This window comes from Saccopteryx leptura, chromosome 6 (assembly GCF_036850995.1).
Source record: "Saccopteryx leptura isolate mSacLep1 chromosome 6, mSacLep1_pri_phased_curated, whole genome shotgun sequence".
NCBI lineage: Eukaryota > Metazoa > Chordata > Mammalia > Chiroptera > Emballonuridae > Saccopteryx > Saccopteryx leptura.
In genome coordinates this window covers 87490005-87514484 of record NC_089508.1, presented here as the reverse complement: position 1 = coordinate 87514484, position 24480 = coordinate 87490005, and the positions used below count along the sequence as shown (strand labels likewise).

Here is a 24480-nt window from a genome sequence, read left to right as displayed (position 1 = left end):
ACCCTCAAATGCCAATAAGAAAGAGGAAATCGAACATTATGGATACAAAAGAAAGAGAGGTAACACAAATAGATGTGGAAAAATCTATGGAGAAAAGACAACATATTGGAAGCCTTGGAGCTAAATGACAGAGAATTTAAAATAGAAATCTTAAAAATACTCAGAGATATACAAGAAAACACAGAAAGGCAATTTAGGGAGATCAGAAAACAACTCAATGAACACAAAGAATATATTACCAAGGAAATTGAAACTATAAAAACAAATCAAACAGAAATGAAAAACTCAATTCACGAGATGAAAAACGAGGTAACAAGCTTAGCTAACAGAACAGCCCAGATTGAAGATAGGATTAGTGAAATAGAAGACAAACAACTTGAGGCACAACAGAGAGAAGAAGAAAGAGACTTAAAAATAATAAAAAATGAGAAAGCCCTACAGGAATTGTCTGACTCCATCAGGAAGAATAACATAAGAATAATAGGTATATCAGAGGGAGAAGAGAAAGAAAATGGAATGGAGAATATACTCAAACAAATAATAGACGAGAACTTCCCAAGCCTGTGGAAAGAACTAAAGCCTCAAATTCAAGAAGCAAACAGAACACTGAGTTTTCTTAACCCCAACAAACCCACTCCAAGGCACATCATAATAAAGATGACACAAACCAATGACAAAGAAAAAATTCTCAAGGCAGCCAGGGAAAAGAAGAGTACAACATATAAAGGAAGGCCTATTAGATTATCATCAGATTTCTCAGCAGAAACTCTACAAGCTAGAAGAGAGTGGACCCCAATATTTAAAGCCCTGAAAGAGAGGAACTTTCAGCCAAGAATACTATACCCATCAAAGCTATCCTTCAAGTACGAAGGAGATATAAAAACATTCACAAATACAGAAAAGATGAGAGAATTTATCAGCAGCAAGCCCCACTCCAGGAAATACTAAAGGGGGTTTTCCAACCAGATTCAAAGAACAAAAGAAAACAACACCACAAGTAACAGCTCCACCAAGAACACAATAAAACCAAACTTAAACTGTGACAACAAAGAAAAAAAAGGGGGGAGAGGATGGAGATTAACAGTAGCAAAGGACGATGAAGTGCAGAAATACTCATAAGATAGGGTACTACAATGAATATGGTAGGTACCCTTTTCATTACTTAATAGTAACCACCCTTGAAAAAACCACCACAAAAACACTTGACTTAAAAAAGGTAGCAACAGAGGAAAGAAGTATGGAACACAAACAAAAACAAATGATAGAAAAACAAAAGAGAAGAATCAAACAAGATACAAAACTAACAGAAAGCAATTTATAAAATGGCAGTAGGGAACCCACAAGTGTCAATAACTACACTAAATGTAAATGGATTAAACTTACCAATAAAAAGACACAGAGTAGCAGAATGGATTAAAAAAGAAAATCCAACTATATGCTGCCTACAAGAAACACATCTAAGCAACAAGGATAAAAACAAATTCAAAGTGAAAGGCTGGAAAACAATACTCCAAGCAAACAACACCCAAAAAAAAGCAGGCGTAGCAATACTCATATCTAATAATGCTGACTACAAGACAGAAAAAGTACTCAGAGACAAAAATGGTCATTTCATAATGATTAAGGGGAAGTTGAATCAAGAAGACATAACAATCCTTAATATATATGCACCAAACCAAGGAGCACCAAAATATATAAGACAGCTACTTATTGACCTTAAAACAAAAACTAACAAAAATACAATCATATTTGGAGACCTCAATACACCGCTGACGGCTCTAGATCGGTCATCCAAACAGAGAATCAATAAAGAGATAGTGGCCTTAAACGAAATACTAGAACACCTGGATATGATAGACATCTACAGGACACTTCATCCCAAAGCGACAGAGTATACATTTTTCTCTAGTGTACATGGAACATTCTCAAGAATTGACCATATGTTGGGCCACAAAGACAATATCAGCAAATTTAGAAAGATTGAAATTGTACCAAGCATATTTTCTGATCATAAAGCCTTGAAACTAGAATTCAACTGCAAAAAAAAGGGGGAAAAACCCACAAAAATGTGGAAACTAAACAACATACTTCTAAAAAATGAATGGGTCAAAGAAGAAATAAGCGCAGAGATCAAAAGATATATACAGACAAATGAAAATGAAAATACGACATATCAGAAACTCTGGGATGCAGCAAAAGCAGTAATAAGAGGAAAGTTCATATCACTTCAGGCCTATATGAACAAACAAGAGAGAGCCGAAGTAAACCACTTAACTTCACACCTTAAGGAACTAGAAAAAGAAGAACAAAGACAACCCAAAACCAGCCGAAGAAAGGAGATAATAAAAATCAGAGCAGAAATAAATGAAATAGAGAACAGAAAAACTATAGAAAAAATCAATAAAACAAGGAGCTGGTTCTTTGAAAAGATCAACAAAATTGACAAACCCTTGGCAAGACTCACCAAGGAAAAAAGGCACAGGACTCAAATAAATAAAATCCAAAATGAAAGAGGAGAGATCACCACAGACATCATAGATATACAAAGAATTATTGTAGAATACTATGAAAAATTATATGCCACCAAATACAACAATCTAGAAGAAATGGATAAATTCCTAGAACAATACAACCTTCCTAGAGTGAGTCATGAAGAAGCAGAAAGCCTAAACAGACCAATCAGCAGGGAGGAAATAGAAAAAACTATTAAAAACCTCCCCAAAAATAAAAGTCCAGGCCCAGACGGTTATACTAGTGAATTCTATCAAACATTCAAAGAAGACTTGGTTCCTATTCTACTCAAAGTCTTCCAAAAAATTGAAGAAGCAATACTTCCAAACACATTTTATGAGGCCAACATAACCCTCATACCAAAACCTGGCAAGGATGGCACAAAGAAAGAAAACTACAGACCAATATCTCTAATGAATACAGATGCTAAAATACTAAACAAAATACTGGCAAACCGAATACAACAACATATTAAAAAAATAATACATCATGATCAAGTGGGATTCATCCCAGAATCTCAAGGATGGTTCAACATACGCAAAACGGTTAACGTAATACACCATATCAACAAAACAAAGAACAAAAACCACATGATCTTATCAATAGATGCAGAAAAGGCTTTTGATAAAATACAACACAATTTTATGTTTAAGACTCTCAACAAAATGGGTATAGAAGGAAAATATCTCAACATGATAAAGGCCATATATGATAAACCATCAGCCAACATCATATTAAACGGCATAAAACTGAAGACTTTCTACCTTAAATCAGGAACAAGACAGGGTTGTCCACTCTCTCCACTCTTATTTAACGTGGTGCTAGAAGTTCTGGCCAGAGCAATCAGACAAGACAAAGAAATAAAAGGCATCCATATCGGAAAAGAAGAAGTAAAGGTATCACTTTTTGCTGATGATATGATCCTGTACATCGAAAACCCAAAGGACTCCACAAAAAGATTATTAGAAACAATAAACCAATACAGTAAGGTCGCAGGATACAAAATTAACATACAAAAGTCCATAGCCTTTCTATATGCCAACAATGAAATATTAGAAAACGAACTCAAAAAAATAATCCCCTTCACGATTGCAACAAAAAAAATAAAATACCTAGGAATAAACATAACAAAGAATGTAAAGGACCTTTATAATGAAAATTACAAAGCATTGTTAAGGGAAATCGAAAAAGATACAATGAGATGGAAAAATATTCCTTGTTCTTGGATAGGAAGAATAAATATAATCAAAATGGCCATATTACCCAAAGCAATATATAAATTTAATGCAATTCCCATCAAAATTCCTATGAGATTTTTTAAAGAAATGGAACAAAAAATCATCAGATTTATATGGAACTATAAAAGACCCCGAATAGCCAAAACAATCCTAAGGAAAAAGAAAGAAGCTGGGGGCATTACAATACCTGACTTTAAACTATATTATAGGGCCACGATAATCAAAACAGCATGGTATTGGCAGAAAAATAGACACTCAGACCAATGGAACAGAATAGAAAACCCAGAAATAAAACCACATATATATGGTCAAATAATCTTTGATAAAGGGGCTAACAACACACAATGGAGAAAAGAAAGCCTCTTCAACAAATGGTGTTGGGAAAACTGGAAAGCCACATGCAAAAGAATGAAACTCGACTACAGCCTGTCCCCGTGTACTAAAATTAATTCAAAATGGACCAAAGACCTAAATATAAGACCTGAAACAATAAAGTACATAGAAGAAGACATAGGTACTAAAATCATGGACCTGGGTTTTAAAGAACATTTTATGAACTTGACTCCAATGGCAAGAGAAGTGAAGGCAAAGATAAATGAATGGGACTACATCAGAATAAAAAGTTTTTGCTCAGCAAGAGAAACCGATATCAAAATAAACAGACAGCCAACTAAATGGGAAATGATATTTTCAAACAACAGCTCAGATAAGGGCCTAATATCCAAAATTTACAAAGAACTCATAAAACTCAACAACAAACAAACAATCCAATAAAAAAATGGGAAGAGGACATGAACAGACACTTCTCCCAGGAAGAGATACAAATGGCCAACAAATATATGAAAAGATGCTCAGATTCATTAGTTATTAGAGAAATGCAAATCAAAACTACAATGAGATACCACCTCACCCCAGTTAGATTAGCTATTATCAACAAGACGGGTAATAGCAAATGTTGGAGAGGCTGTGGAGAAAAAGGAACCCTCATTCACTGTTGGTGGGACTGTAAAGTAGTACAACCATTATGGAGGAAAGTATGGTGGTTCCTCAAAAAACTGCAAATAGAACTACCTTATGACCCAGCAATCCCTCTACTGGGTATATACCCCAAAACCTCAGAAACATTGATACGTGAAGACACATGTAGCCCCATGTTCATTGCAGCACTGTTCACAGTGGCCAAGACATGGAAACAACCAAAAAGCCCTTCAATAGAAGACTGGATAAAGAAGATGTGGCACATATACACTATGGAATACTACTCAGCCATAAGAAATGATGACATCGGATCATTTACAGCAAAATGGTGGGAACTTGATAACATTATACGGAGTGAAATAAGTAAATCAGAAAAAAACAAGAACTATATGATTCCATACATTGGTGGAACATAAAAACGAGACTAAGAGACATGGACAAGAGTGTGGTGGTTACCAGGGGTGGGGGGAGGGAGGACATGGGAGGGAGGGAGGGAGAGAGTTAGGGGGAGGGGGAGGGGCACAGAGAACTAGATAGAGGGTGGCGAAGGACAATCTGACTTTGGGTGAGGGGTATGCAACATAATTTAATGACAAAATAACCTAGACATGTTTTCTTTGAATATATGTACCCTGATTTATTAATGTCATCCCATTACCATTAATAAAAATTTATTAAAAAAATAATAAAGACACATTGAAAGAAGAACATAGGAGATATTTAGTAAATGCTGACTAAATAGGATTTCATGTTGTTATACACTGAGGAAAAATTTCTCTAATGGGGAACAGTGATAGCTCTATGTCTTAATGCAATACAATGGGCAAGATTTGAGATACTATCTTAATCATTTATTCCAGACTTGTGGCATAGTCATTAAATATAGCTATTAAATAAATGGCTACATGTTATAAGCCTTGCCTGAACATTAATTTACCCTTCTCTAAAATGAATTCAGTGTTGTAAACTGATGTTGCTACATAACATCTGAACAGACAGTATTGCCATGCCAGAGCAGCTATAAATCACATTACCTGGCAATCTTGGGGAATGGCCTTGCAGTGTCAAGAGCATGGCAAGATAATGTGAAATCAAATTCATAGAAATGTGACTTAGATGTTCACATTATTAACTCTCTTCCCTGGAATGTTTACAGGGAGAAGGTGATGACCCCAAATGATTACACCATGGTGACAGAATACTTTTATGAAGGTGATGGGGATTAAAATGAAATGGGTTTCACCCTGTATTTTAGTGTGTGATCACATTTACGTGTCCCTTTAGCAATCAATTTTTAAACGTGCTGCATGTGACACACTGTGCTAGGTGCTGAGGTTCGAAAGAAGGGGAGGGTAGGCATGGCCCTTGTCATCCAGGGGCTCTTGGTCGAGCTGGTGATGGCTGTAACGGCATCCTGAACAGGACCTACCAGAGGACAGTGGAAGAGCTTTCCTCCTATAGAAGCATCTGAGATTCATTTGAATGACGAGTTCTCTGATGAAGGTGTGTGGAGGGGTAAAAGGCATCTTAGGTACAGATTTAGTGAAAAGAAAAGAAAAGATAGCATGTTTGAAGACTGTAAATATTCAGCAGGCCAGAGCTCAAGGCAACATGAATGAGTGAGAAGAGTTGTGATGGAAGAGCAGGCACGGGGTCAGATCTTAGTCTTTTAGAAGAGGCTTCAAATGAAGTGCAACTCGATTAAGATCAAGGTCTCACAGAGAGTAGATGATGGCCAAGGCCAGATCTAGGCAGCCTGGAGGCCACGCTCTGCCTTCTGCCACACCCCCTCCTGCTTACAGGAATAATGTAGGATGCTGCAGGTTGGGGGCAATGATACACCCCAGACCTCTGGTCTGGTTCGGATTGTCCCACTGATGGATGGGGGGAAAACCTTTGACCTGAATCCCATCCTGCTCATTAGTCTATACTATGTGTCACACAGTTTGCTCGAAGACCTCAGCTGGACTCCATCTGAGCCAGGCTGTGCCAATGGCTGTAGCAGCTGCTTGATCCTGATCACCTTCCATTCAGTCTCCGTCACCCCCCTGTTCAAGATCCACAGGGGCACTTGGCATTGTCCTCGTAAGGGCAGCTTGCTAAGGTGTTAACACGCACTCACAGCTGTCCCAAGGTCCCCTGACCAGTCATTGTCGCTGGCACAGGCTAACGCAACCTGGCAGGAAGCATGGACGGGGAAGCCTATCACTGCTGAATGCCTCACACCCAGCTAAGCTCGTGTCCACCCCGAACACATAAGTACAAGTAGTGCTCCCCTAGGCGTCTCTTTTCTGTCTTCTAGATTCTTCAACACACAGAGACGATCAGAATTCACCCACCCAACCCCACTGAGAAAGGCAGAAATGTACACCGTCTCCCAGTCTGTCTGTGCAGTGCTCGAATATCCTGCATACCTCCACTCAGAAATTGAAACGCTACCTTATTGTCCATCTGCTCTGTCACATAATATCTGGAATAGGCAAGAGCTAGCAGGATGGCCCAGTTCCCTCACATCGCTGAAAACACAGAGCCACACTTTCTTTCTGCTGTGGCACATCACTGGTCCCACATGAGGGGGAGCACGAGGGAGAGCCCGCCATGTGCACTGAGGACATCCTGACCAAGGAGGAAGCCAGAGGCCCAGAGAAATCCAGGTGTCTCTAAGTTCTTCCCCAAGAGCTCTCTGGATTGTGCATAGCAGAACTGTGTGTTCCCCACGCGTTCCCTCTTTCTGTGTAGCTTCCCAGTTACGATGCCAAGTGCCCTGCTCACAGGAGTCCCAAGGCAGCCCTGATCTCCTGTGGGAACACAGCCATAGCTTGGTCTGCCGCAGAGGCTAGGCCATTTTAATTTCAGTTCCTTTCAAATTAGAATGAAGGTAGCTGGGCTGAATACTGCTGCGCTGAAAGGTATTTAAAACCTCTAGCATAGTAACTTCAGTGAAATACAACCACACTGCCAAGTGCACAGGATGATGTGACCTGCAGGTGACTTTTACATCCAGTTCTGCTAGGCTGGCAGCTCCCACGGCACCTCGGTGTCTGTCAGCCATCAGCTGCTTGTCTCCATGTGCATGGGAACGGAGGGACATGGGACAGTAGGCAATGAGCCTTTTGAGGGTAAAATGCGCTCACAGGCCCGAAAGTAGTGCCAAATGGAAGGAGTGTTATGAGGACTCCATGGTGCTCTGAGCTTTTCTGGATTACCTTGGAGAGCAGGGCATAGAACTGAGCCATGCTCCACAACGCTGAGCCAAGAAAGGAGTGGGATGGAAGGGTCCCCTTGGAATAGGATCTTGGCAGCTTCCTGGAAAGCCACCTGATTCATCTGCTACCAGAAGAAGTGCCCTATTCTGAAATGGTAAAAACCCCAGTGTCAGCACATCTAGAGTGAGCTGAGGAGACTGGGGTGGAGCAGTCAAATAAGAAAAAAAAGGCAAACTGACAGTGTTAGGAAGGCATTTATTCTGCCATCCGCCATGAGTCATTTCTTGTTTTCCATCTCCTCCCACCCCCGCCCCTCTCACCCCTGACACCACGTGTCCAAGTGGTGTCTTAGGGAAGAACAAACGAGATCTAGTTATTCTCCGTTCTCAGGGCATTCCCATTGCTTTGTTTCACTGATTCTTTCAGCAAGCTGCACTGCCCCAAACCATTCCTGGAGGCCACAGTGTTTTAATACATAGATATAAATATGACTTTAAAATCCTTGTTGTGCTGGCAATCTTGGGGGGGGGGGTGATGAGAGTAGCATGAAAGGGATGTGCTCAAAAAGCCAGAATAAAGTCGAGGAACCAACGGGCCATTGACAGTGAGGCAGGAAGTGAAGGTGGCATTTGAGGGAATGTAGGCCAGGAAGCTCACAGGTTTTCATGTTTGCAATAAGGCGTGGAAAAGCCTAACTTTGATATAGGGCAATATGGGGGAGAAAAATCTATAAGCCAAAGAAATCCACTGCCTAAATGTTTATAGGGCTAAAGAAACAGGGAAAAACCGAGTCTGAGCCCCCTGCTTAAAATGGGCAGTCCTGAAGGCCTGCCCTCCTCTGGTTCATTAAGAAGCAGAGATGCCCCACAGAAAATCAGGCTGTCAGCTTCATGCCAAGTCCTACACGAACAGAATCATCAATAACCTTTTACTGAAATCATGTTGAGAACACGCATCAAGATCTTTCTGGAAAAGAGCAAGTACGAGTGAAACTAGAGACGAGGCTCCCCACGGAGATGCTCAGCTGTCCTCTCACGAGGCACAGAATTCCTGACAAACAGCATACGTCTGCGCAGAGCCTGTCTTATGCTTGGATGATCTTTCCAGAACAATCATAAAGCAATAGAGCATCCACCTATTTGTCAGAAGTCAGCTCAGCCTGTATTTCCGATTATCCAACCAGATCCAGCTCTGAGTGATGAGGAGTCAAAACCTGGTTGAACGTTCAAGACAGAGGTGAAAAAATACTTGTCTATATACACGTCAAATGGCAAAGCAACACGTGTGGGGTTAACCCGACTAACACAAAACCCAGCCTTCAAATGGCAAAGCACCACGTGTGGGGTTAACCCGACTAACACAAAACCCAGCCTTCAAATGGCAAAGCACCACGTGTGGGGTTAACCCGACTAACACAAAACCCAGCCTTCATGAAGGCTGGGGATGCAGGGGCAAGAGCTATGAGATCTGGAGAGAAGAGATGACCCCAGGAAAGGATGAGAAGGGGACAGGTAACTTTGTATAATGAAGATAACTGTAAGACGTCATGTACAGAAATATGCCTTCTCTGAATCCTTCTGAAGGAAAGCATTTCCTTGGTTCAAACACATGTAGTCCTGGAACTCATACCTCCATGTTACCATTCCTTTGTAGGAATAAAGCATGTGACTTAAAAGAATTTAAAGAACACTTAGAATTAAGTATTGAACAATAACATTTTCCATTAGCCTCTGAGCAACCATGTCCATTCCTGTGATCCTTTTGTTTTCTCAGATTTCCCACTCTCCTTTAAAGTTCCTCTCTCTCCTAAGATGTCAGTTTTCATCCAAGGTACACATTCCACTATGAACTCAATTCAAAACAGACAAGAAGAGAGTGGTTGTCATAGGTTTAATTCCAACTGCATCTTGTTCCAGCCCGCTGTCATTTCAGTCCCAGTTCTAGCTGGATGGAGGTTTCAGAGCTTTTGCTTTTAGAACAAGGTCAAAGTCCACTTCGTCAGGCCTTACCTTTGATGCCCTGAAAGAGAAAGCTGTGGACTTGGTGTCTGACTTCTCCCGGTCTTGCAGTACAAGGCCTTGGTCCTCTGTCAAGGCCAGGTAGTGGCCTGTGGTGAGGTGCCGCAGTCGGAAAGCCTGGCCCCATCTGATGTGACTGCCACTCCAGCTGGGCAGATGAAATGGACAAGAAGTTGCATTTACACAAATGTTAAGTTCTTTTCAATATTTATTCTGTGCTTTCATTCACATGCTAACAGACTTATAACCGTCCCAGGGTTCATCCCGTAAGGGACAAAGCACCAGTCTCTTGGTCTGTGCTAGGATTTCCTGTCTGCCTAAAACTAAACATGGCGCGTTCTTGCGACTTCCCTTAAGAACACCAGCAAGAGAACATGATCTTGGGGATGGGAAATAGTTTAATCTAAGTTCCAAGCTTCCAATTTTTCCTTTGCTCTACTGAGTATCTTAATGCAAAATACACTCTCTCACACACAAAGAATGGGAAACTAGTTTCTGGGAAAGCAAAGCCTTTCCACATGTGCTATCTGAACCTGAACATTTTTCTAGCACAAAGAATCTTATCTTTAAGAGAAAAAGTAAAAATATTTGTACATATTTCATTTGTTAGAGAGAGAGAAATAAAAAGCAAATCTAATATATATATATATATATATATATATATATATATATATATATATATAATGGTATATTAGAAGGCAATAAGTTCCACAGGAGAAAAGTAAAGCATGATGAGATAGATGCTTGAGATAAGAAAGTTCCCATGTTGAATGCCAACCTTTTATGGTCCTACAGCAAAAGTTTGGCATTCAACAAAAATTACAGTAAACATCAGGGAGAAATCATCCACTGAATAACCTGTAATACATTTATTCTTTAAATTAGAATAAAATATTTAAGAGAAACATATGCCAAGGTTTAAAGTAACTCTTCTCTTTATCCAACTCTTTGGAGCACCTGCAAATTCAAATTACATTGGGTATTTTTTTTATTATTATTCAGTGAGAGGAGGGGAGGCAGAGACAGACACCCCCATGAGCCTCGACTGGCATCCACCCAGCAAGCCCACTAGGAGACAATGCTCTGTCCATCTGGGGTATTGTTCTGTTGCTCAGCAACTGAAATCTTCTTAGCACCTGAGGCAGAGGCCATGGAGCCATCCTTAGCACCCAGGGCCAACTGGCTCCAATTGAGCCATGACTACCGAAAGGGAAGAGAGAGAGAGAGAGAGAGAGAGAGAGAAGCAAGAGGGGGTGGGGTGGAGAAGCAGATGGGAGCTTCTCCTGTGTGCCCTGACTGGGAATTGGACCTGGGACATCCACACGCCAGGCTGATGCTCTACCACTGAGCCAACCAGCCAGGGCCCTAAATTACAATGTTAGAAAGCTTAAATTCTTCTTGATGCTAAAAAACTAAAACACCTTTACTAGAGCTCTCTATATATACTGATTTTGATCTTTTAAAAGGCAATTAAGAACCACGGGCTAATATCCAGAGAACAAGACTATAACTTCTAACAGGGCTGGAAAAGGAAGGTAAATGCACCAAGCGAGGTAACAAGTAGGTCCTCCTTAAAACCAGTATTCCTTAAGCCAGCAGTCTCTAGAGTTTCTTAGTAAAAATTTGAATGTATCATATATATGTGTGTGTGTTAGAAGTTGTAATTTTTTTTATGATCTCTAATGGAGTTATTTTATAATGAGAGAGACTTTTACTTTGAACTGTATTCAGGGGGAGAATGAGCAGAGAGCTGGAGAGAAAGTTAGAGAAGAAAAACCAAGATGGCAAAACCTGACCCTCCCCTCTTACCCCAAGCAGTTTAGCTCTAGCCTAATTTGCAGTCTCTCTCAGCAAAATAAAGGTCCAGAGCTTAACTGGATCTCCTTTTAGTAGTTTGACATTTAGAGATCATGTGTTTTTACTCAAGCATATGGCTCCAAAGTCTCTGCCTCCTGTTCCTTCCATCCACATGCAACACAGTTTCTGACCAGTTCTGGTAAATACTGTTTCTTCACAGCTAAGTTTCCAATAATGCTTTATTTTTCCCTCCCTCACTGTATTGCAACCATCACTCCATCATTTAAAGCTAACTTTCCACTGGAGCCAACAAAGCTACTGAGAGGAAGAAGACTCACCTGGATTCTAGATAATCTGTTTAAGAAAACAGAAGAGAGGAGGAACGTTGATGCTTTCAGGAGTCATGTCATAGCTTGCCTTTTGCAATCCAGCCACTGCAAGGGCGGCAGGAGCTGTCTGGCATCATAATAGAAACAGCAGTTTTGGAAATTGTATGTGTGATTGTGTGTGCATGTGTGTGTTGTTCTTTAAAAACAGTTACAGAAATTTCAGATTTAGCTGTGGGCCAAAAACTTTTGAGAGTTTGCCAGGTGATAGAGAACAAATGAAATATTTGAGAGAATGGACTGTACCGGAAAGGGAAATAATCTTAAAAAGAGTATCACCTTGACCCTCCATTACCTTATCCGTAGGGGTTCCACTCTCCACAGAGATCTGGCTCGTGTCCCAGCTCCCCTGGCTTCATAGAATATCCTCCTGTGAGCAGATTTGGAGATTAGTTCCTGTAAAATACCGATCAGCACCGGGCAGGGGACAGCTCCCTACAGAGCCAGCTCTGACACGGCTGTTTTTCTAAGTCAGCAAAACGAACATCAAGAGTCATAGGGAGGCACATTTTCCCATTGTCTATTTTTGTTGTTGGTATAAAATTGTTTAAATTTATTGGGGTGGCATTGGTTAATAAAATTATATAGGTTTCAGGTGTGAAATTCTACAATATATCTGTATACTGTATTGTGTTCATCATCCCAATTCAAGTTCTCTTTCTGTCACCATTTATACCCCTTTTACACTCTTCTACCTCCAGTCATCCCCTTTTCCTCTTGTAATCACCATATTGTCGTCTGTGTTTATGAAGTTTTTTTCCTTTGCTTAATACCTTCACTTTTTCACCCAACCCCCAAACCCCCTTTCCCTCTGACAGCTGTCAGTCTGTTCTCTGTATCTATGAGTCTGCTTCTACTTTGTCAGTTTATTGTGTTCATTAGATTCCACACATAAGTGAAATCACATGGTATTTGTCTTTCTCTGCCTGGCTTACTTCACTCAGCATCATGCTCTTCAGGTCCATCCATGCTGTCATAAAGGTAAGCTTTCTCTCTCTATGAGGGGAAAAACTGCTAAAGGTGAGTGAATGTTTGCCATATACTTATCATGGACACTCATGGACTATCAGGTATGCAATGAAAAGGATCATTTCCATTTGCACATCAGCAGTCAAAACAGCCTGGTCACACGATCAGACCAGATACTGAATACACCAGTTCTTTCAGGCTAACTACCTTGATGTTTGACAACTTTTAAAATGTATTTGCACTTTTAAAACACACAGTGAATTCATTTCCACTGTTATAGGAAGCTTGGGACAAAGCTTCATGCTCAGTGGCTGTAGTGTTCATGATTTTCTTACTGAACTGTTTTCTCCTTTCCTGCAATGACTTAAGCTTTCAATGGGTTTTTAAATGTTTATTTTTGAATACTTTTAGACTTATAATAAAGTTAGTAAAGTCCCAAAGATAGTAGAGAGAGCTCCCATTTATTCTCCATTTCCCCTAATGGTACCTGAAATTACAATGGTTCCATGTCAAAACTAAGACACCAACATTGGTACATCATTACTAGCTAACCTGAAGATTATTCTGGATTTTACCATCTTTTTTTTTCTTAAGTGAGAAGCAGGGAGGCATAAAGACAGACTCCTGCATGTGTCCCAAAGGGGATCCAACAGACAAGCCTCCTATGGGGTGATGCTTTGCCCATCTGGGGCCTTTGCTCCATTGCTTGGCAACTGAGCTATTTTAGCACCTGAGGTGAGACCATGGAGCCATCCTAAGCACCCAGGCCAAGTTGCTCCAACTGAGCCATGGCTGTGTGAGGAGGGAGGGGGAGAGAGAGAGAGAGAGAGAGAGAGAGAGAGAGAGAGAAGGGGAGGGGGATGGAGAAGCAGATGATCACTTCTCCTGTGTGCCCTAATTGGGAATTGAACCCTGGACTTCCACACACCATGCTGATGCTCTACCACTGAGCCAACCAGACAGGGCCTGTGTTTCACCATCTTTTCCATTACATTTTCCATTACATTCAACCCAGAACACCATAATGCTCTTAGTGGTCATGTCTCCCCTGTTTCCTCTGGTCTGCTACAATTAGTCTTCCCTTGTTTTCCATGACTTTGACAGTTTTGAGGAGTTCTGGTATACTGTAAAATGTCTCTCAATTTGGGTTTGCCTGATGTTTATGTGATGATTAGCAAAGTCTGTTCTTTAATCTGTATGACAGGGACCAACGTAACTATACCACAGATTATGAGACATTAAATGAACTATTCTAGTTGCCTGTGGATTACCTGGTATTATAAACCCAGATACTTTTTGAAAATTTCATGACCTCGGGTTAAGGCTGATCATTTAACTTCATTTAGATTCACTAGGTTAAATCCCTTCTGTACTGCAGAGGATTTGTTTATATCACAACTGAATCACTCAGGTCCCTAAAGAAGCTTGATTTAGGTTTTTGAGACAATAGGTAATAAATAGAGGTAAAGAGAAAACATGTAATTATTATTTTTTTCTTTAAAGTAGTAGTATAATTATGCAGTAGTTAAAATATGGGGCTTGGGAGGAGGGCAGACCTGAGTTTGAATGCTGGCTGTGTGACCCTAACCAAGTCCCTTCAATTCCCAGTGTGTCAGTTTTCTCATCTGTAAAGTACAATAAGGGCACTTAATCACAGAATGGTTGTGAAAATTTAATGTGGTTTTTGTTTGTTTGTTTTTGGTAATTAAGGTGCCCCAAAATGTTTCCTCCTGAAAGGTGGCCCCATTACCATGGAATCACTAACATGGTCTTTTAATGTGTTCGTTTTTCGCTATTCCTCCGTGCTCTCCCAGATTTCAGTATTTCTGGCCATCATGGCCAGTCCTGAGAACTTATCTGATGACATAAGACATAAAAAATACTATGTTTTTTGATTAATCCAAATTTTATTTAAATATAGATGTTTATAAACATGTATAAAGAAATTTAATTGTACAGAGATACAATGAAACTATATTAACAACAGTTACCTCTGGTGGTGGGATGATAGAAGATATTCTAAGTCTTTTTTAAGTGTATACATGATCAGAAAATATGCAGTAAATATTAGGAAAGAAATCCTACATTATTTTATTGCTTTCTATCTGATGCCTAGAATAGTGATGACACTGCACTAACCTTCTAGCCACACAAAAAGTGTGCTGAGATTTTCACTAACGCTTCTCCCTCCTCAGTGAGGGCTGGAAGGATCTCTGAGGATGAGAGGACGAAAAGGCTCATCCTAGGTCGCAGGATTAGAAGGTGCTCTTCCTGACATCTAAAGTATTCTGGAAAGTTAGTCCTTCCCACCTGGGCAACGCAGGCGGATTTTCCATTTATTCTCTCAAGGTTAGGGGTTGAAACAACCTGTTCACTTTTCTCTAAAACAATTATCCAAGGAGAGTAGAGTGGGTGGTAAGCTGAGGTGCTTTTGAAAGCCTGGCTGACAGCTTAGCCTTGACTTCAATAGCTTAAGTGACTTGACAAGCCAGAGGTGAGCAAAGGATCAGAGCTGAGAGAGCTAGATGGATTTGGGGTTTGCACCCGGGATAGCTGGCCTCTCTATCCAGCCTCACTGCTCTTAGGCTTTAGAGGAAATGGAAATTATTTCCTCCTAAAAGTCAGCCCCATTACCATGGAATCTAACATGGTCTTTTAATGTGCTCTCTATTCCCTATTTCTCCGTGCTCTCCCAGATCTCAGTATTCCTGGCCATCATGGTCAGTCCTGAGAACTTACCTGATGACATAAGACAACCATGAGGTTTATCACTCATCTCACATCAAATAATGCCAAGGCACCCTGCTTTGATTAAGAGACCAGTTAACACAAGAATTCAGGTTCCAGTATAATGGAGAGCTACTTACTCACCCCAGTCTCAACTTTTCCATAATTCCTTACAGAGGAATGGAGTAAGCATCCTTATTTTCATCTGTGAATTTTCCTTTCTCATTCAAAATAAGAATTACCCTCAGCCACGGGAAGGCCACCTTGGCTCTCGTTTCAATGACAGTGTACGTGCCTGCTTCAGGGTGCCTGCTTTGGGACTTCCTTTCCATCTGTTCCACTTTCCTCAGCATTTCCTTTCAAATACCGATTCAGCCTTTTCTTTTAGTCAGGATCTTATTAAACTACCTGACTGGGCTACCCACCAAATGACAAGCCTCTTCAAACAGCATAGTTTTGGCAGTGGTGTGTAAGGAGGGCAGTAAAAGAGCCATGTAAATGGTTAGTATTGACTCCTCCCAAATCCTATCCTTAAAAGAACAGGAATGAGAAGAAAGAATGAGTGTGTGCTGATATATATTCCATCTTAGATGTAACTCTGTAAAACTCACCACAGAACTTCAGTTCTTTATCATCCTACAAACTTTCCTCTGATGCAGCAGAATAAAACACTAAAGAGACAGTTATGTGGGCTATTGTATAATTTTACTGTTTAAAGAAAAGGGAAAGAAAGTTGCAACTGTATAGAATCACATGACATTATTTAGAGCATGAAATCCTCAATTCTAAGGTAAGGCAAGTTTGCCTGACCATTGGACTAGTGCCGGGGAGGCAGTGAGTGAAATAAGCAGGCATTTGTCATAGGTCTGTGCTTTGTGTGTCCTAGACACTGCTCTGGTTCCCATGTCACATCTGGTTCCCATGAAGGGATATTCAGAGGACAGAATGAGTAGGAAGAGACTTAAACAATAAGGGATACATATTGCCAATTGATGGCTTCTAAGATGTACAATAATATGTTCAAACTCATTGCTTCTCCGGGGTCCTTTTAGTACACGAAATAAGAGGCAAGCCCTGGATGGAGAGTCAGCAACTCTGGCTTCTGGGCTCCCATCTAACATCAGCCAGTGTGTGACTTTGGGTAGGAGCCTGACCTATATGATTTCTAAGTTGTGTGGATGTGGTCCAATGTTTCTACTAGTGTAAATGAGACAGTTAAAAGGTTACCAAAGGCATAATGCAAAAACAAAGAATGTATTACCACCAGAATGTTGGACTCAATGCTGTCCCAAATTCAGTCTAATTTGGATCCAAGATTTGATTTTTTAAAAATATATGTATAGAAGATGTCTATAGCTGTAGGGGCTAAGCTTCTCATGCTCTGTTCCTTTGATGATAAGGGAATACTAGAACACCCTTCAGTATGAAGTTAAGACCTGTGTTAATACCTTCCATCTTTGGGTTTTGAATTTCTGAAAGACATTCATTGAGGGGCCAACTAGAGGACCAAAGAGAGCAGCCCCCTCTAATGGTGCTTAAGCCCAGCTCCTGCTAGATACTGACATTTGGTTCCTCCAGTCCTATTTGGTAATAAGCAAAAGGAAATAACCAAACTCCACCTTAATTACTTAGCTCACGAAAGGGGAATGATAGTGATGATCTGCTCATGAAGAGCCTGATGGATAATCTGTGTAAATGCACAGTCCCACCAGAATGACTGGTTTGATTTCCATTACCAATATCAGTGCTGTACTTCCATCTACAATTTATACTACCAGAAACTCCTTAGAGACAGGAGCAACCAAAGAAAACAAAAACGGTTGGGAAGCATTATAGAACTGCTTGCTGAAGAAGCATTGTATGTATATAGCTGTGAATCAACTCTAGTGTCCTGTCTGCTTACAAACTGCAACTCATGGCTAAATGGGGTTTGCTTTTGATTACCACTTACAGAATTCATCTGTGGCCATGTCCAAGTGTGAGTTATCTGAGACTAAAGACAGGGAGGAAGAGGTGGTGGTGGTGGAGGAGGAGAAGGAAGAGGAGGAGGAGGAGGAGGAGGAGGAGGAGGAGGAGGAGGAGGAGGAGGAGGAAGAGGAGGGAGCTATTGACTTACCTGTGCTGGGAATCATTCTGTTCTGTAGACGGTATCGTCAAGCACTCATCATGACCATGGAAAAGACGTATTACATGCCCACCAAGTAGATATCCTATAAGAGAATTATATTCTGCCATGAACTGATGGCAAGTTTAATAAAAAAAAAATACCATGTTTAAAAGGGTAAATTTGTGCAATTTGAGTCAGTTATGAAAAACACCAAGAGAGAAGCATTTGGAAAATGGCAGATTCCATGAATTCAGGCCTCAGGCAGAAAAGACATGAATGTCAATGCAATTCTAACATTGAAAGTTAAGCAGGATTTCAGATGAACAAGTCCAACATCAAAAGGAAAGGTAAAAACAGTGTCAATTCATATCATTAAAAACCAAAAGGAAAATTAAGTTGCTACTGTTAAGAAGATACAGATTTTGTAACTGCTTGTGATATAAACACATTTGACAGCAAATTCCTGGATGAGCTCTTACCACCTCACTGTACATGCTTTGTGGCAAAATCCAAATCAGATTTCAGTCATGGGAAAGATAAAGGAGCTGGGGAGGGGGGCAGTGAACTGTTATTAAAAAGCTGTCTTAGGAGCAGCTAGCTTTCAAATGCATTTAACAAACAGAGATCAAACAAACCTAAACATTAATCCTGCCACACCTAGGTGACGGCAGAATGATATTCCTGAATTCTTGAGTTGAGGAGCATAGGTGCCACTATCAGTAAGCTCTTAGCTTCGGCGATAAAAAAGAAATCTGAATAGCCATGGAGTTCAGAGATGGATAGGAAACAAGGAGATTCCAGGGCATGATGGCCAATTAGTCTTCAAATAAATTCTGAGCCTTAACTCAAATCACAAACTTGACCTTGCACAAAAACATAAACATTTTTTTTTATTCCCATTAAATTAAAAAATTGTCCAGGCTATTCTGTTCTCAGGAGACATATGGACTTAATATGCTCGATGTCGGTATTAGGATTCTTTTTTAATTGTATAATCAGATCACTTTCGGAGTTGTCAAACTATTTTGGGTGTTAAATGAAAACACAGGGATGAGTTGTTCCAGAGGAGAAAAGTGCAATCAGTGTATGTTGTGTGGAGACAGTCTGATATCCCTTTCAATTTATTTCCATCCAGGCAAGGTAAGTTTTTCTTAAACTTCCCCCAAACATTCAGAATCTTTTCCCAATCTTATTGTACTATTTCCAGTTGTATTTTTTTTTTTTTGCAATAAGATAATTCATGATACACTGTAGGGAATTCTTAATAGCCAATTTACCATATTTCCCATGCATAAGATGCACCTTTTTCTGAAAAATTTGGGGTGTAAAAACTGGGTATGTCTTATACAGTAGTAGTAGATTTTTTTACTTGCATTTACCACTTTTTTTGTGCCTGTTTTTGTGCTCATTGTTGAAGACAGTGATTTGTTATCAGACACAGATGAGGACAAACTAATGGATGGGAGTTTTGACAGTGATGAGGAGATGTATAAATTTTATGATGAATAAAACTTGAATTCAATAACTTTATGTAATACATTTTTTTCCAAATTTCGGGCCCCAAATTTAAGCCGAGTCTTATACATGGAGCATCTTATACATGGAGAAATATGGTATTTAGAAAATTAAAATCATCCACGATCATGCTCTTGATTAAACTCTCCATCGTCTCATGATGGTGAGGCCAGGCCCCGTTTGAGTGAGCTCATCATTTACAGTACTCAGGCTCCAACAATCACTACTCTATTCACACGGAGAAAACTGCTAAGTGCTGTCACAGCGCAGCATTTCTTAATTGAAATATGCACAGCAACAGTCAGGAAAGAAGGGTCACGATGAGGGTGACTTACACTCTCAAGTGCTGGAGTGGGGTTCTCACCAGTGGATGCTGAGAGGCGGTGTCTGCAGGGCCAGACACCACAGGGATGAGCTTCCCAGGTTATATGACAAGGGCACTCAACACTTCTATAAGGACCTTTCTGGCACGATTTGCAAATACTTCTTAATTAATCTCCACAAACCCTCTGTTGGGACTTGAAAATAATTTTATTTCCATAGCGACAATGAAAAACTTTAACATGAAGAAGATTCAATCAAAAACTTCTTTGGGGAAGATTTAAATCCAGCATTTCATAGATAGGGAATGACAGAATGGGTTAATTTTGGCACAAAACAAGATGACTAAACAGACCCTGCTTTTTAAAAGCCTTCCACAAATAACTAAAAAGAGTTAGAAGTCTGTTGTTTCCTGGTTACTCAGTTTGGCTCTGATGCCTTCTGAACCTGAGGTACCACCTGGCCATTCTCCGTTGGCCATTTTCAAAAATTTTATCATAGGAGGGAAATCCCTGTTTGAAACTGCTAGGCTCAGGATTAAAAATAGGGTTAAAGTCCATAGTATGAGTATTTTTTTTAAAGAATTTGCTATTGCTCTAAAGTGCTAGAATACAATGTGATGATCTACAGGTCACTGACAACTGATTATTTTGCTCAGCCTGATATTACCCATGAGTAAGGCAAGGCCAGTATATTTGTGATATAACTTGAAAGGTGCGTTGACTTTGCTGGCTCCAAGAAATAGGATATGTCGAACCAACTTTGATGACCTTATTTCCAAGGGAAAAATAAAATACTGGGGATATTTTATAAGGCCTTTCATATACACAAGTAGAAACAAATGGCCAAATGTACTTCTATTCTAGAGAAAGTTTTTCTCCCACCTGTAAGGAGAGCTGCTGGGAAGAAACATTAACATCATCACCTTCTTGGCAAATTATCTCCTCTAAAATTGAGGTTGTTGCTGAAGTCTGTACACTTGTAACTAGAACCACAAATAAAAGTAAAAAGTCATGGGTGAGGAGAGGTGCATATCCAAGCCCTAGATGCATGTAGTGCTAAAATAATAGTGGACTCCAAAAGATTAAAAATTCCAGGAATGCTCATGAAACTAGAAATCAGGACAGAACATTATCCATAGCAACATCAGAGAAAGGAATTCAGGTGAACTAAAATCATGCTAAGGGTGTATCAAGACATATTCACGTGGGAGTTGGGAAGCAGCCGAAAATGTCAATATATACAGCACAAGACAGCCTGGCAGATGGAGGGCTGCATGCATATAAAAAGCACACCTTCTTCGATGCTGCTTCCTGAGCATGTAGGATGCACGTTCCAGAGTGTTTGCATAAAGGAGGCGTCCACTTGTATGTTAGCATTTGATATGGAGAGGTGCTATGGCAGAAACAGAAATGAGACATCCATTAAGTCACTTGGCTAGTTCTGACAAAAGCAGCTCAACTAGACTTTCAAGGATTGAATTAAACAGCCTCAGCATAGTCTGGCTCTTTCTACACATCTGTGAAAGATTTCTTCGTCTGTTCTACAAGCAACTTCAAAGTGGGACATCTTATTCAGGGAAGAGGAAGTGCTTAGCTACAGAGGTGACAGACAAGTGTTGACTTCATCCTTTCAGCTGGAGCCCTGATTTCAGGGGAATTTAGAAAATGTTTATTCTTGTTAGGATACAGAAACTCACAAATGGGAAAAATGACCCGTCTTTGGTCTAGGCCAGGGGTCCCCAAACTTCTTACACAGGGGGCCAGTTCACTGTCCCTCAGACTATAAAAACAACAACAACTATGAACAAATCCCTATGCACACTGCATATATCTTATTTTAAACTAAAAAAACAAAATGAGAATAAATACAATATTTAAAATAAAGAACAAGTAAATTTAAATCAATAAACTGACCAGTATTTCAATGGGAACTATGGGCCTGCTTTTGGCTAATGAGATGGTAAATGTCTGGTTCCATATTTGTCACTGCTAGCCGTAACAAGTGATATGATGCGCTTCCAGGGCCGTGAGGCGTGCGTCCTGCGTCACCAGAAGTAGTACTGTACGTGAGCAACGCCGCGCTTTACGGTGCCACCACATACAGTACTCCAGGAGCACAGGATGCAGATCTCCCCTCCTCTCACTGACCACCAATGAAGGAGGTGCTCCTTCTGGAAGTGCGGTGGAGGCCAAATAAACGGCCTCAGGGGGCCTCAAGTGGCCCGTGGGCCATAGTTTCGGGACCCCTGGTCTAGGCAATGCAAAATCTGCCAACAGGATTTGCACTAAGAAGCTTAGAAACTTATCTCTGATATTTCTCTATCTCCAGGGATTCCATATACATGCACACGTTCTCCTATCAGCCAAGTGCTTGAGGTCAGTGATGCTCGCCTAATACCTGTCCCCAGGTGGAAAAATCTCACCTGCATCTTCCAATCACTATGACACCGCATGCTGAAACATTTAAAATTCTTTTTCTTTCTTCAACATAAGCTTATTTTCCTGTATTCTATTCTTTCAGGCTTGTTATTCACTGGACAAGAGCTAAACCATGTGATAAATTCACAGTCACGGCAGCTAATGTGCAAACAGTTGGCTTTCTCTGGAAGTGCCTGGGGCATTTTAGGAGAGTTTGCTGGGCACAGCACCTTACTTTGGAAGGATAACTCACAGTTAAATTCCAGGCCCCAGGGCTACCAGCGGGAGAGAGGATTTAATTACCTCTCAAGCATACCATATAGAGGCATCTATCTCATCCTATACAACCTGCTGTGGCTCTGTTCTCCCTGACCAAACCATTCCTAAAGGAACACATTTGGAAAACGAAAGATGTCTGTGTTAGGAGGTACTTACAAGGTATCTTTCAGAGGACACACTGACAAGGATGAGGTCATCCCCAATTCGAACCTTTTCTCCCTCAGACCTCTGTTTGGAAGCGGGATGTATGGTCCACCAACAGGCTTCTCCTACATCAAGACTCCTTGAGTTAGTCATGCTTCAGAGCCAAAGTCTCTAATTCTGTCACCCATTCTGTTTGCTCCTGATAATAATCCCCCCACCCCAGACCACAATTTCTATTTATCTATAAACATCCCAGTTAGCCCTGCATCTGCATTGGTCTACATTTATCATTTTCATTTTCTCTGGAGACAGAAAGACAGTGTTGGGAGAGAATAGGGGAGGCTAGAAACTATAAAAGTCTGATTATTTTTAATAACAAATAATGTTTTCTCCATAGGTCCTTACAAAGCTTTGTTTTAAGAACTAATTTCACTGGACTACTTACTGACCACTTTGATATTTCCTCCACCCTTCCAAGAATTCTACAAAAATATCAATATTTCTTCTGAAAACAAGATTTTCAAAATACCCAAATCTACAAGAACTAAGAAAGCAGATGTTAAGTTGACAGCAATTTTAAAAAGCTGACATTTTGAGAAAAGGAAAAACAATAGATGGTTCTAGCCAAGAGAGAGCTACCCCTCATGTCCTTGGGTAAGAAAATGGATGAGAAGTCAATGTCAAGAAATAAGGCCATTCCTGTTGCATATTTCCCAGGAAAATCTTTGGAATTGGAGGTAACAGTTACTTGTGAAGGCAACAGTATAAGATGGGGTTGAAAACAGGAGAATTGAGCCTTGGTTGGTTGGTTCAGCAGTAGAGAGTCGACCTGTCGGCCGGGCGTGTAGAAGTCCCAGGTTCAATTCCTGGTCAGGGCACACTGGAGAAGCGACCATATCTGATTCACCACCCCTCCCCCTTCTCTCTCTCTCTCCCCTCCTCTCTCTCTCTTCCTCACAGCCATCGCCTGGAATGGTTCAAGCAATTTGGCCCCGGGTGCTGAGAATGGCCCTGTGGCTTCGCCTCAGGTGTTGAAATAGCTCAGTTTGGAGCAACAGAGCAGCAGCACCAGATGGGCAGAGCATCGCCCCTTAGTGGGATTGCCGGGTGGATCCTGGTCCAGATGCATGCAGGAGTCTGTCTCCCTGCCTCCCTGCCTCTCACTTAATGAAAATAATAATAAAAAAACAAAAAAAATACAGGAGAATTGGCTGAAAGTAGGAACATTTAACCCCCTGCACTCTTTCTTTTGTCCTGCACAGCCAGAGACAACTTTCTCCCCCACCCTACAAATACTAGAACTTTAGTCCTTGGAATGACAAACACTCAGAGGTCTGACTTTGGAAATACCAGGCACAAACAAACAAAAAAGTAAATAATATTGAAGACAGAGAATAACTATAAAATTCTATGTCTCCTAGCTGCTTTCTCTGGTAACTAGCTCCTAGCTCCGTTCTGGGGGCCTCCCTTCTCGGGGCCTCCGTCTCTCGGCTTCCAGAATGCCAGCTGTGATGCTGAAACTCCCCCAACCCCAACCTCACACATTTGTGGATTACTCTTCAGGGAAGCCAACATTATCATCAAGATAAAAACACTGCTATTTGGGTGCCTACAGTGAAATGCCTAGGTCTCATCGGGACTACCTAAAACTAAGGTCCTGGAGCTGGAAAGCCACAGCCGTACACTGAGAACTTCCAGTCAGCATTTCCTGCCTGGCCTAAAGTTGAATGCAGACATAGGAGCATCTGGCATCTGAGGAAAGTCCAATGTGAACAACAGGAACAAATAAGGGGGGGGGGGGGTCTGACCAGGTAGTGGTTCACTGAATAGAGCATCGGTTTGGGACTCTGAGGATCCAGATATG

The 24480-nt window shown here is 40.8% G+C and overlaps 1 protein-coding gene across 1 annotated transcript in view; it reads right to left on the bottom strand.

The window, feature by feature from the left end:
- Positions 1-24480, bottom strand: part of RYR3 (ryanodine receptor 3) — a 605631-nt gene that overhangs the window by 318505 nt on the left and 262646 nt on the right. Inside the window, 5 exon segments of the mRNA XM_066388565.1 lie at positions 9943-10099; positions 12430-12504; positions 17947-18040; positions 21069-21168; positions 22629-22741. Of these exon segments, the coding sequence (XP_066244662.1) occupies positions 9943-10099; positions 12430-12504; positions 17947-18040; positions 21069-21168; positions 22629-22741 (539 nt within the window).